This window comes from Centruroides vittatus, unplaced genomic scaffold (genome assembly GCF_030686945.1).
Source record: "Centruroides vittatus isolate TY-2023 unplaced genomic scaffold, ASM3068694v2 contig_13, whole genome shotgun sequence".
Classification (NCBI taxonomy): Eukaryota; Metazoa; Arthropoda; class Arachnida; order Scorpiones; family Buthidae; genus Centruroides; species Centruroides vittatus.
The window spans coordinates 499,565-512,658 of NW_027120828.1; the positions used below are offsets into that span (position 1 = coordinate 499,565).

At 34.2% G+C, this 13,094-nt stretch overlaps 1 protein-coding gene across 1 annotated transcript; it reads right to left on the reverse strand.

Moving 5' to 3' along the window:
- Positions 1-610: 610 nt before the first annotated feature.
- On the reverse strand, positions 611-12,985 carry LOC136989749 (testis-specific serine/threonine-protein kinase 2-like). The gene is made up of 8 exons (XM_067288004.1): positions 12,666-12,985; positions 6,678-6,918; positions 6,463-6,594; positions 5,313-5,426; positions 5,090-5,236; positions 4,899-5,025; positions 914-975; positions 611-834 (listed from the first exon to the last, which is right to left on the reverse strand). The coding sequence occupies exons 1-8, from the start codon at positions 12,954-12,956 to the stop codon at positions 611-613; spliced, it is 1,338 nt and encodes a 445-aa protein (XP_067144105.1). The 5' UTR covers positions 12,957-12,985.
- Between the last annotated feature and the right edge of the window lie 109 nt (positions 12,986-13,094).

Sequence of the window (13,094 nt, forward strand, 5' to 3'; positions counted from 1 at the left end):
CTAAATATTACTCTTAAAGGAAAGTTCGTCTCGCTAAAGTATCTGCTAAAATAAACGAAGAAATTTTTGAAGTTTAAAATGCGCGGAGAACGAAAGGAGTGTTTTTAAGTCTAATGCATTTTGCCATATTATCTGCAATTTCTACCACCACTATGGATTGTCCTTTATCACGTAGCGTCATGTGATCGGTAAAATGTTTGTGTTCTTTAAATGTTGTCGTACACCGAATCCTCAATTTTACCGATCGGTAAATGTTTTATGCATGCGGCCCTTTGTAATAAAGGTGATCCGATCATGCCTCTCTGAGAATCTGAGATCAAATCCGAATTAAATTTCGAAAATTTTCGTCATCGATTTGCCACAGATGATATGTAGAGTTCCGGCCCTCATCATACAGATCGTTCCCATTGCATGCCAAACTGAATAAATCCGTGATAAGCATGAAAATATGTCCTTTTAGTGCTTGTAGAGCGAAAGATTTTTATTTAAAAAAACACATAAATAACTATAAAAATTAATTAACTTTTTAAATTTTAAATACAAAATGTAAGTTTAACTTTTTTTGCTGTCCACTTAAAAATTTTTCCCGTTAACTAAATGATAATTCACTTTAATTATCCATTTTATTTATCATTATATTACACCAATTTTTCCAACTCTGTAATTTTTCTTGTTTATTTTTTTCGTGAATTCGAACATGTTTGTGAGAATTTTCCTTTGTACGACGAATATTAGAAAAAATTCTTGCTGAATGACTGTAGTGCAAGTTTATAATATCGTTCTTCGTATTTTCACGAAAACGTTTCTGCAGTAAATTTAAATTCTTGTCCAAATCTATAAAAGTAAAGCTCAAAAATTATTTTTTTTTTTTTAAACACCAATTCATATTTATGTATTTATATAATATTTTCACTTTTTGAACATTCCCAATCTTGTATGGAGTCGGCATCTTTGGGTTTATATTTCAACTCACTTCTGAAAAATAAATATATTATATTTTATTTTAAGTGTATTGAAAGAAGAATTGATGGAAGAACACAAAAAGAAATTGCGAATTATGTAAAGTGCTTGCAGCCAACAGTCTCTAGAGTTCTGAAACAACAAAACCCTGTTCAAATTTTAACTAACACACGCCAGAAATGTGGACTAAACGAGCAACAACTGCGAGGAATGAGAGAAACTTGAGAAGGATTGTCGTGCGAATCCGCTTTAAAAGCGTTAAACACTTGCATGCACAATGCAGAACTGGAATGAACGTTAGTAGCCGAACCACACGACTTGCACACGAAGGATGCACGACTTGCACTTCAACTGTTGTGTTCCCAAGACGAAGCCATCTCTAACGAAAAAGCAAGCGCGTGTCAGATGGTGCAGAGAGAGGCTCATGTGAAACGAAGACGACTGAAACAACGTTCTATTCAATGGCGAATCCCTGTGCTGTATCTTCTGTGGTGACCAAGGCCCACGTGTATGGAGAACAGCCAAAGAGGCCTTCAAAAAAACTGCGTGAAGAGATCCTTGAAGTTTGCATCGTCTGTCATGATATGGAGATGCTTGAGTGTAACGGTGTAGGACAACTGTGCATTCTTCGGGTACATGCCGATGCACATCTTACAGACATTTATGATACTATCAACAGAGGATTTAGTCGAGGAAACATTTCTATATTAACAAGATGGGGCATCCTCTCATGAAGCAAAGTCAACGATACGTTGGTTACAAGAACGATAGATTACAATCCTACATTGGCCAAGTAATTCCCAAGACTTAAACCCCATTGAAAATTTGTGGAGAGTCATAAAACAACAACTTAAAGAACGGTGCTCAACTAGTGACGTGCATTCGATACATTTGGAACTGCATCACTAAAAACGAATGTGAAGCATTAATCCGCACCATGAACGACATTAAGATTATTTTGTTGTATTTCCTATATTTAACCCATATGTAGCTAATATTCTAATTTTCGTCACGGTCAAACTGTTATTCTATTTTTTTGTCTTTTCATTTCCATCTGTAACAAAAAACGTTTGAGTTAATTTGTCTGATTAATGGATATAATAAATATACATAGACATATTGTTTATGTAGTGTCGAAAATAATTTTCGTACTCTGTGTTGTTCATGAGAAAATGTACACTAAACTTTCAGTTAGGTGAATATTCTAATTTTTTGTCTAGGAGTTGTACATTTGTAGGCTATTTACATTCGGAATTATTTTGTTAATACACTGTTAATTTCTGTTTCTTATCAATGTGATACGTAATCTATTATGATGAATTGTCTTGTTTATGAAAATCGTTCTGCCTTACTACAGTTTAAGTACTGTACGTTGTTTTTGTGTGTTGTGAACTGTGAGTTTCTGATTTAACCCGTTACATCATCATCCAGGCTTAATTAGTAATTTGGTTTATCGGGCAATGCGGATGGACATTACATAGAAAACTTTCCCCTATTTAGTATTACTAACGAGAAAATTCGGAAAATTCCACATGGCAGCCCATTGGCAAGGAGCGAACCCACGACCAAATACCAGTGTTCAGTGTGAACAACAGTTATCCACTCGGTCACTGGTGTTCACATTCATTAGTAATTAATTTCTCATCATGACTCAAATTATGTTTTGAAGCTAGATAGTTGATCTCAATTTTTTCCATTACGAGCGAATCAGACTGGAATTTCCATCGTAAATGACTTCAGCATAAGGGTATACAGTATATATTGAAAAAATATATACAGTATGTACTGTACATACATTCGTATTGGCCGTCATAATAACTTCGGGCAGTGGTTCGAAATCCTAATGTGGTCGGGCCGTCCCCTCCCAACTTCACTTCCGGCAGAAGATGAAACTTGCATTCACAAAACAGTCTTTAGCACCTGACTGAGAAAAAGAATTACCTGACCCATGGTGAAAATTATTATTTTGGTCATGAGCCGCAAGCGTTTTGCTTGACATGTTTGGGCCCTGTTAGCTTTGGCCAAACCAGTTTCTACTATTGTAGTGTGACAATCGCTCATCATATGTATATGTTGCAGTCAAAACCAGTTTTTAGTTAGGACGCGTTTTAACTAGTTGAAACTAGTTTATACTGGATGTCTTTGTTACATCTAGAATTTTCTAGTTATAACTAGAATTTACTGCTGTACATGTTTGGATTTTAGTTAAAACTAGTTTTAACCTTAAACATTAGTTAAAACTAATTTTAGCTACATAAATATGTTTGGGGGAAATAAATAAAGTGATGATTGGGATTAAAACATTTGTATTATTTAATACAATATTTATTGAAAATATTGGTCACACATCTGTGTTATTAACATTAATTAAAGCGATACGAAATTAATCATACACTATAGGAACATTTTTGAAGAAAATCACAGAACCATGTCGGCAATATTAACACTAAAACAACATCAGTAATATTAATTAAAGGCATACAAAAATAATCCTTCAATAAAGGAACATAAATATAACACAGAGAGAAAGTTTGACAATCAGTCAAAAAATTATCCCCTCCCCCAATATTTGTACATTTTTGGACTTCGGACCCTGAAACATCGAGAAATGCAAAAAAATTCAGAGGTTTTTACTTTCCTGTTAGCTTTGGCCAAACCAGTTTCTACTATTGTAGTGTGACAATCGCTCATCATATGTATATGTTGCAGTCAAAACCAGTTTTTAGTTAGGACGCGTTTTACCTAGTTGAAACTAGTTTATACTGGATGTCTTTGTTAAAACCGGTTTTAACTCAAAGTCATTTTTGACTAGCAGTAAATTTTAGTTATAAGAAAGACATCCAGTATAAACTAGTTACATCTAGTTAAAACGCGTCCTAACTAAAAACTAGTTTTGACTGCAACATATATAAATGAAATTGTCGATTATAAATCCTTTGTTTGGACTGTTCTAGAATGTTCCATCGCCCGTTGTTGCCTGGGGGCAATAAATCCGGTGGGGGAACAGCGAGTTTGTGTATATTGACACGTGGTTGGGAGAGACTCTTCTTTTCGGTTCCATCACGGGAGTAATACAAAGGCGATCAGCGACGACAATACTGTGCGAGGGAAAAACTACGAGAATGAACGAATTACGCTTCAATCGACGAGATGGCGATTATGCGACATAAAGTTTAGAGGAACTTCTGTTACAGTGTCTCCGCCCCTCTTTGTTTGTATAATGACGGTAGGAATTTCGTGTAAGAAAAAGTTTGCTGAATTAGACCAATATGTCATTGTCGCGACCAGACGAATCGACTGATAATAACGGGAACCTAAAGATATGCATTTTGTTAATACTTTCTGATTATTGTTTGTATCCGATTGGATGTTAACTCAACTTTCAGTTGAGAAAATAAAAGTAGTTCCACCATTGCGTATGACATAATGATGAATGACGAATCACGTTCTAATCGAAATAACCACAAAGAATTTACGAAGATCTGAATCGGATTCGAACTCCTAATCACTTATAGTCCCTCTCATGAAGAACCAGGGATAAAATCCAGGTGGACGGAAACCCCAAAAAGTTTATATGGATTGTCTGGCTCGGATACATAGGACTCTAACCACTTGCTACACCAGGCTGCCGCAGTAATAGAGAAAAAAAAATGATGTTTAAACATAGTTTTGTGGGGTCCCCTATTTTGTGGGGGCTCTGGGCACCGGTTCCAAATGTCCCTATGTAAATCTGGCCCTGGTTAAGAGAGCTTTCATAATGGATACATACCCATTATGGAAGCTTTTAGTGTTCGTAGAGCCAAAAACGAAAAATTCTGCATGTAGTAAGAATTATCTTACTATGTGATCATTTAACTAATATAAAAATTTATGTAATGTCCAATTTTTAGTAAATAATATTAATTAAACGGACGCTTAAAATATTTCAAAATAATTACTTTTCAGATTTTGCAATTATTTCTTTGCTCTTCTTTACGAATCTCGAAACTTTGTTTAAAGTTAAACGAGAAGCAGAGTTTTGATCCAAAGTTAATTCATGTTCCGGTCGATAATCAAATTTTAAAACTGAAATTTAAAACTTGTTTATAACAACTTACATTATTTATTTTCAAAATTAATATATATTAACTTTTGTTCGAGTTAGATTTTACGAATGACTTCGATGTATTGACTAGTTTCATTGGTTCCCTTATCCATTTCCAAAGGCTCACAGATCGCAATGATGGTCTTAAATTTGGGTCGGGATTGAGCATGTGATAAATTAAATCACGACTTTCTGAATATATACAAAAACAATTTCACAGAGAATGCTATACAATAACACAATGCTATACAATAATTGTTCAACCAACCATTACTAATTGGTATCCTAAAAGTAATCTTGTTAATTGCCTCCAGATATATATCTCTCTGTTGCATATGGATGAAAGGAAGTCTTCCACATAACATTGCATAAAGACATATACCTATAAATAGTATTGTTTTATATCAATAAATAATGTTAAATCAGATATTATAGCTGAATATTTTTAAATTAAATCTCTAAAAGGGAATTATCCTGAAGACATCTTAATGTCTTCAAGTCGACAACATTAATTGTAAAGCTTCATTCGCTAATTTGGTAAAAACTTAATGAAATTTTCTTGTATAAAGAGGATGGGCCAAATGGCCCTGGCACCTCCGAAAGTAAAAGGAAAAGAAACACTAGTAAATTTTCCAAAACTATTTTTCTAATTAAAATTTATTTTATTTATTTATTTTTTTATTGATATTGTGTTGTGTTCTTTTTCTATATTAATTATGAATTAGCGGTCACATAAGGTGGGAATTTTATCGAATTCCCATTAAAAATTTTTATCCATTCAACTCTGATTTTTCAAGATTAGATCTCGAGTGCGCTATGTATATGAGTGCTTGTATATTATAAATTATTTTTAATAAGATTTAAGTTTGAAGAAAAAAACTTCAAATTCTTTTCTTCAAGCTTAATTCACAAATTTCGTACAAACTTGAAAAAATTATTAATATAAAGCATTTAACTATATTTTTTGGCATTTTTTATAAGCAAAAAATTGTATCAGCTTGCCGCTCTAGGAAACAAGCGTCAAAATTTGAACCGAATCGTCAGACGTTTTTGCACTTAAATAAGAAAACATGCATATATCAACCCCGTTTCTTTCCAGCAGCTACTCCATTATGGGCATGGCCAAACACATGATGAACATGAAAAAACCCTCTGGTCAGTGACGGATTAGACCTTCCCGGACCCTTCTAAGTGATTTTATGACATCATTAACCAATAAGATTTATCAATACTTGTAACTGCAGATTTATTTATAAATTGATATAAAATTGCAACGGTAAAATTGTTTTATATTTTTTTCCAATTTCGGGGTCCAGAGACTCGGGCACCAAGGCATGTGCCTCACATGCCTAGTGAGTAATCTAGCATTGCTGTTAGTGCCCACAAGGAAAAAAGTAAAAAAAAACAAGAAAAACTACCTGCACACCATACATCTACTTTATAACCATTATAATTAGATTCCAACAATATTTCTGGAGCGACATATCCATAGCTTCCATAAGGAGCATTCAGTTTCATAAGATTACAATCGGAAGCAGCCAAATCGAAATCTGCCATGTAATCAAACATTTATATTCACTCATTGCAAATCATTTTAAATAAAATTTTGATGATGCAATAATTAAATGCATACCTGTCAGTTTTAAATTTAGTTCCTTATCCAATAAGATATTTTCTAATTTAATATCTCTATGACAAATTTTATACTTGTGACAAATTTCTATAGCATTCAACAGTTGTAAAAAAAGTCTTCGGCCTTCAACTTCTGAAAGACGTTTCCGTTTGTTGACGTAATTAAGAAGATCCCCATTTTCGGCTCTTTCGAGGATCAAGTAAAATGCGTCGTCTGTTTCAATGGCATCTGTAAAACTCACCTGAAAGTGAAAATAAAAATTAAAGTTTTTGAAAAGATTAGTTGAATAGTTAGGATTCTTTGACGGCCGGGTGGCTGGAGTAGTTAAGGCGTCAGCCTACAACTCTGGAAAACCATGTCAAAAAAAGCATTCAAATTCTTCTGTTATCGTGAGGACCCAAACGAGGTCCGAAATCGCAAAAATGCAGAATTCTGTTGTGAAAAAAATAACGATGAATTATATGAGAGAGAGGGAAAAAAAAAAGAACTCTTGATCAAAACAACGTGACGGAAAATGTAAACAACGAGTCTCGGGACGACGCCAACGTGTGTTAAACGACCTGTTAATGATATACGTACTTAACACCTTACACTTGCCGAGAAAAATATATTTATTTGCAACAAACACGCAAACGTTTTCAGCCTGATTCACAGGCCATCTTCAGGCTTGGAATACATTTGAAATTAAAATTCCATCCATGGAATACAAAAATTCAAATTCAAAATTAAATAAGGTACAATCAAAATAAAATATTGAATAACTAACATAAAGCAAAAAATAACAAAAAATATATAAAAATGTAACAAATGAATACGTAAGCATTAATAAATGCAAATTTCTAAGACATACAATAAAACCACTATATTGATTGGTTAGAGCCCTTATTAAACTTCTTAACCATAAACTTCCATGCAGAGGGAAGACTATCTGCGTCCCTCGCATTAAGACAGCCTTCTTGTAATCTACTTCTAAAAATCTGCAACTTTTCCGCTGTCAAGGCTAATGATGGAGACGATAAAGGATTTATGATGGCCGCCTGATTCCATTTGACCGTAGCTCCTGGCGCTTGCGCCATTTGGGACAAAACTGTTGCATTAGACCCCTTTCTGATATCATAACCATGCTCCTTGATTCTAATTCCTAAACTTCTAGTGGTTACTCCGATGTAATCTTTTTTAACGCCTAATTGCATGTTTTCATACGGAATTTTATAAACTCCTGCTTTCTCTTCTGCCTTTATAACATCTTTATCATTCCTGAGGATTTTGTATAAATTAGGGGCCCTTTTTTATAAGCATCCTCGAACTTTTTCTGTGTGCTATTTCTTTCATGACTGTATTCATACTTTCATTATATGTAAACTTTACAAACTTATTGGGAGCATTCTTAAAACATCTTTTCTTGATGTTGTTTTCATATTTCTTAATTATTCCTAGAATTGTACTTTTTTGGTAACCTAGGGTCCTGGCTACACTTATTATTCTATTTATTTCTTTCGTCCTGTCTTGTACTCTTTCGCAATACAAAAAGGCTCTTCTTATTAAAGCTCTGAAAGCTGCAATTTTATATTTATACGGATCCTTGGATTGGGAGGGAATATACAATGGGCTGTGGGATGGTTTAATAAAAACACTAGTGGACAAGTGGCCTTTTTTGAATGTGATATCGATGTCGAGAAAATGCAGATTCAAGGAACTTTTCTGCTCCAATCTTAAAGTAAGGCCATCATTGTTATCATTGATCTTATCTAAAAAATCTTTAATTCTGCTGTTACTTCTCCATAATATAAGCAGGTCATCAACGTATCTGCTGAAATACACGATATCATCCTTAAAACCATGAAAAATTCTTTTTTCCAGCCTCCTAACTACCAATTCGCATAGGATCCCTGAGAGTGGGCTTCCCATAGGGACCCCTCTTCTCTGTCTGTAGACCTGTCCATTAAACACGAAACAAGACTCCCGGCAGACCAAACTAGTTAAACTCTCTACTTCTTCTGTATAACTAAGCAATTCCGAGTTATTGCTGTATAAGAAATCCAATAGTGCCTCCTCGCACGATTCTATCCTTACTGACGGATACATGCTCTCATAGTCGAAAACCGTTGCAACTTCATCCTCCATTAATGCTATACTTTGCAGATCCTTAACCACCTTCATAGGATCACGGGCAACAAGAGTATCCGTGTCTAGTTGCAAGGATAAGTATTCATGCAATTTCTTTTCTAACACAAATGTGGGACCCCTGCACTTCTCTACAACAGGTCTTATTTCTTTACCGGTTTTATGCACCTTCGCGAAAGCAAATAATCTAGGTGTTCCTGGCCTAGGGTTCCTGCATTTCTTGAGAAAAGGCAAAACTTTGGAAAGCTTAGAGACCTAGTATTTGCTTTCGCGAAGGTGCATAAAACCGGTAAAGAAATAAGACCTGTTGTAGAGAAGTGCAGGGGTCCCACATTTGTGTTAGAAAAGAAATTGCATGAATACTTATCCTTGCAACTAGACACGGATACTCTTGTTGCCCGTGATCCTATGAAGGTGGTTAAGGATCTGCAAAGTATAGCATTAATGGAGGATGAAGTTGCAACGGTTTTCGACTATGAGAGCATGTATCCGTCAGTAAGGATAGAATCGTGCGAGGAGGCACTATTGGATTTCTTATACAGCAATAACTCGGAATTGCTTAGTTATACAGAAGAAGTAGAGAGTTTAACTAGTTTGGTCTGCCGGGAGTCTTGTTTCGTGTTTAATGGACAGGTCTACAGACAGAGAAGAGGGGTCCCTATGGGAAGCCCACTCTCAGGGATCCTATGCGAATTGGTAGTTAGGAGGCTGGAAAAAAGAATTTTTCATGGTTTTAAGGATGATATCGTGTATTTCAGCAGATACGTTGATGACCTGCTTATATTATGGAGAAGTAACAGCAGAATTAAAGATTTTTTAGATAAGATCAATGATAACAATGATGGCCTTACTTTAAGATTGGAGCAGAAAAGTTCCTTGAATCTGCATTTTCTCGACATCGATATCACATTCAAAAAAGGCCACTTGTCCACTAGTGTTTTTATTAAACCATCCCACAGCCCATTGTATATTCCCTCCCAATCCAAGGATCCGTATAAATATAAAATTGCAGCTTTCAGAGCTTTAATAAGAAGAGCCTTTTTGTATTGCGAAAGAGTACAAGACAGGACGAAAGAAATAAATAGAATAATAAGTGTAGCCAGGACCCTAGGTTACCAAAAAAGTACAATTCTAGGAATAATTAAGAAATATGAAAACAACATCAAGAAAAGATGTTTTAAGAATGCTCCCAATAAGTTTGTAAAGTTTACATATAATGAAAGTATGAATACAGTCATGAAAGAAATAGCACACAGAAAAAGTTCGAGGATGCTTATAAAAAGGGCCCCTAATTTATACAAAATCCTCAGGAATGATAAAGATGTTATAAAGGCAGAAGAGAAAGCAGGAGTTTATAAAATTCCGTATGAAAACATGCAATTAGGCGTTAAAAAAGATTACATCGGAGTAACCACTAGAAGTTTAGGAATTAGAATCAAGGAGCATGGTTATGATATCAGAAAGGGGTCTAATGCAACAGTTTTGTCCCAAATGGCGCAAGCGCCAGGAGCTACGGTCAAATGGAATCAGGCGGCCATCATAAATCCTTTATCGTCTCCATCATTAGCCTTGACAGCGGAAAAGTTGCAGATTTTTAGAAGTAGATTACAAGAAGGCTGTCTTAATGCGAGGGACGCAGATAGTCTTCCCTCTGCATGGAAGTTTATGGTTAAGAAGTTTAATAAGGGCTCTAACCAATCAATATAGTGGTTTTATTGTATGTCTTAGAAATTTGCATTTATTAATGCTTACGTATTCATTTGTTACATTTTTATATATTTTTTGTTATTTTTTGCTTTATGTTAGTTATTCAATATTTTATTTTGATTGTACCTTATTTAATTTTGAATTTGAATTTTTGTATTCCATGGATGGAATTTTAATTTCAAATGTATTCCAAGCCTGAAGATGGCCTGTGAATCAGGCTGAAAACGTTTGCGTGTTTGTTGCAAATAAATATATTTTTTCTCGGCAAGTGTAAGGTGTTAAGTACGTATATCTATAATGATTTGCTGAGTGCTTTATAATATGACCTGTTAATGTTCAACCCAAAGGTAGAACTCTGACACACGCGCTCATAAATAGGTATAAGTTTGACACAAGTACTCAAAGAAAAAATTCAACTTAGGAAAACAATTTCAGAAAAAAAGAAAAATTGGAAGGATAGAAAAATATCGCGTGATCGTTAGAATTCCAAAATAACATCAATTATAAACAACGGATTAAATTATGAATGCTGGTGTTGTGGTTCTATCAACAATCTCCGAGCATAGTCGATAAAGGGTGTCAAATAGACACCTCGAATCGGACCTCTCCCGCGACCCGACATGGTCTCGTTTTGCGCTTGAAAACAGGGGAGACCAATCGGGAAGCGAAGAAAGGGACGAGGGGCCAATCCGAAAGGTGGATAGTACACGAGAAAAAACGTATAAATACTGGGACTTCATGGTCGAAGAGAGTCTCTTCCGGATTAAGAACTGTCTCCTATGGATTAAGCCAACGGTGTGTATAGTGCCATCGCCCGGAACATCTCAGTGTATCTCCGCTCGACCCCATCGCTTGAGACTAGTGATGTAACGAATATTCGGTTACTACCCGGTATTCGGCCTATTCGGCCTATTTTTTCACTATTCGGCCGAATACCGAATATTTAAATCACTATTCGGCCGAATACCGAATATTTAGTCACCATTCGGCCGAATACTGAATACCTAAAAACAGGAGTAAGAAATAACAAAACCACAGTAAATTAATCATTTTGGTAACTTTTATTAATGCTGAAAATTAAACTATAATTATTAAAGTTAATAAGAAATAGCATCTAACTCTAGTATTAAATTATTTCGTAATTAAATAATATTATAACGTTTATCTAGCCCGATATCTTATGGCATTGATGGCGTGTAGGTTAGAATGTATCGGGCATTAATATTATTGTTTAGTTAATTATGTTATATTCGTATTCGCGTATATTTTTATATTTTTTACGATATTTTAAAATGATTTACGAAACGTTTTATTGAAACTTATCATATTTAATAAAAGAATTATTTATCTATTTCTAGAAGATGAGTAACTAATATATAATTTATTTTATATATAAAGCAAAGAATGAGCATTTTTCATTATATGCAAAAGATAACATTTGAAATCATGTTAATTTTAAAAATATTGGCAAAAACAATAGCACTAAAATATCACAAAACTTCACAAATGGAAAACCCCCAATAATATATTTGAACTGTTCCACAACTGGGCAAAACTAGACCATATGTCCCCACTAAAGTATATCCTTAGGGCACTATTCAATCTACAAATACGTAGTAAAAACAAAATTTTAGAGTTAAAAAGATCGATTGCAAATAAAATAACTTATAAGTTATAGCTTACATCTAAATACCAACAACTGCCGAATCATATCGGGCTATTTACGGCTATTACATAAATTATAAACCAATTTGGCACTAGAGGTAGACGTTAGGCTCCATCTCATATTAACTTTAATAATTATAATTTAATTAATTAATTTAAATAATTTAGACCTATTGGAAGAAAAAATCGTAGTGACAGCGGTCCAATAGAGAGCAGAGTGGGCGATCCTTGCCATAATGCGGTTGGCGCGCCAATTTTCGTACGTACGTTAATCAAGCTGAATAGTTTGGCTGAATATTCGGCCATTCAGCCACAATCCTGGCCGAATATTCGGTATTCCGCCACGCTCCTAGCCGAATATTCGGTATTCGGCTGAGGCCAAATATACTATTCGTTACATCACTAATATTCATTCTTTTTCCTCAACATTTTCTGCGTGGATATATTTTAAAATAAAAGTTTTTAAAAAAACAAATAATATTTTTTGCATACCACAAAATGATGTCGAATTCTTTGCAAGCATCTAATTTCATTCATAGTAATTATTGGATCAACCTTATTTTTTTTAACAATTTTCACAATAAATTGAATATCATCATTATTAATTTTCTTGGCCTTCTTAATTACGCAGCGATCCTCACGATAGAGAATTTTCCCAGTTATATATCCGCGTCGGAGTAATGGATGCGATTTAACTTTATCCGGCATCCATAAACCCCGACTATCTTTCAAAAACAAATTATTTTCGTTCGAATAATTAGATTCTTTATTTACAGCATCCATTTTTGTGTTTATTTATAAATATATTAACAATGGTGTATTATTAATTTATTGTTACTAAAAATTTTGATGATTAAATAAATATAATTATAAATTTTTTTATTATTTTAATAAATACGAATAAAAATAATATTTAAATAT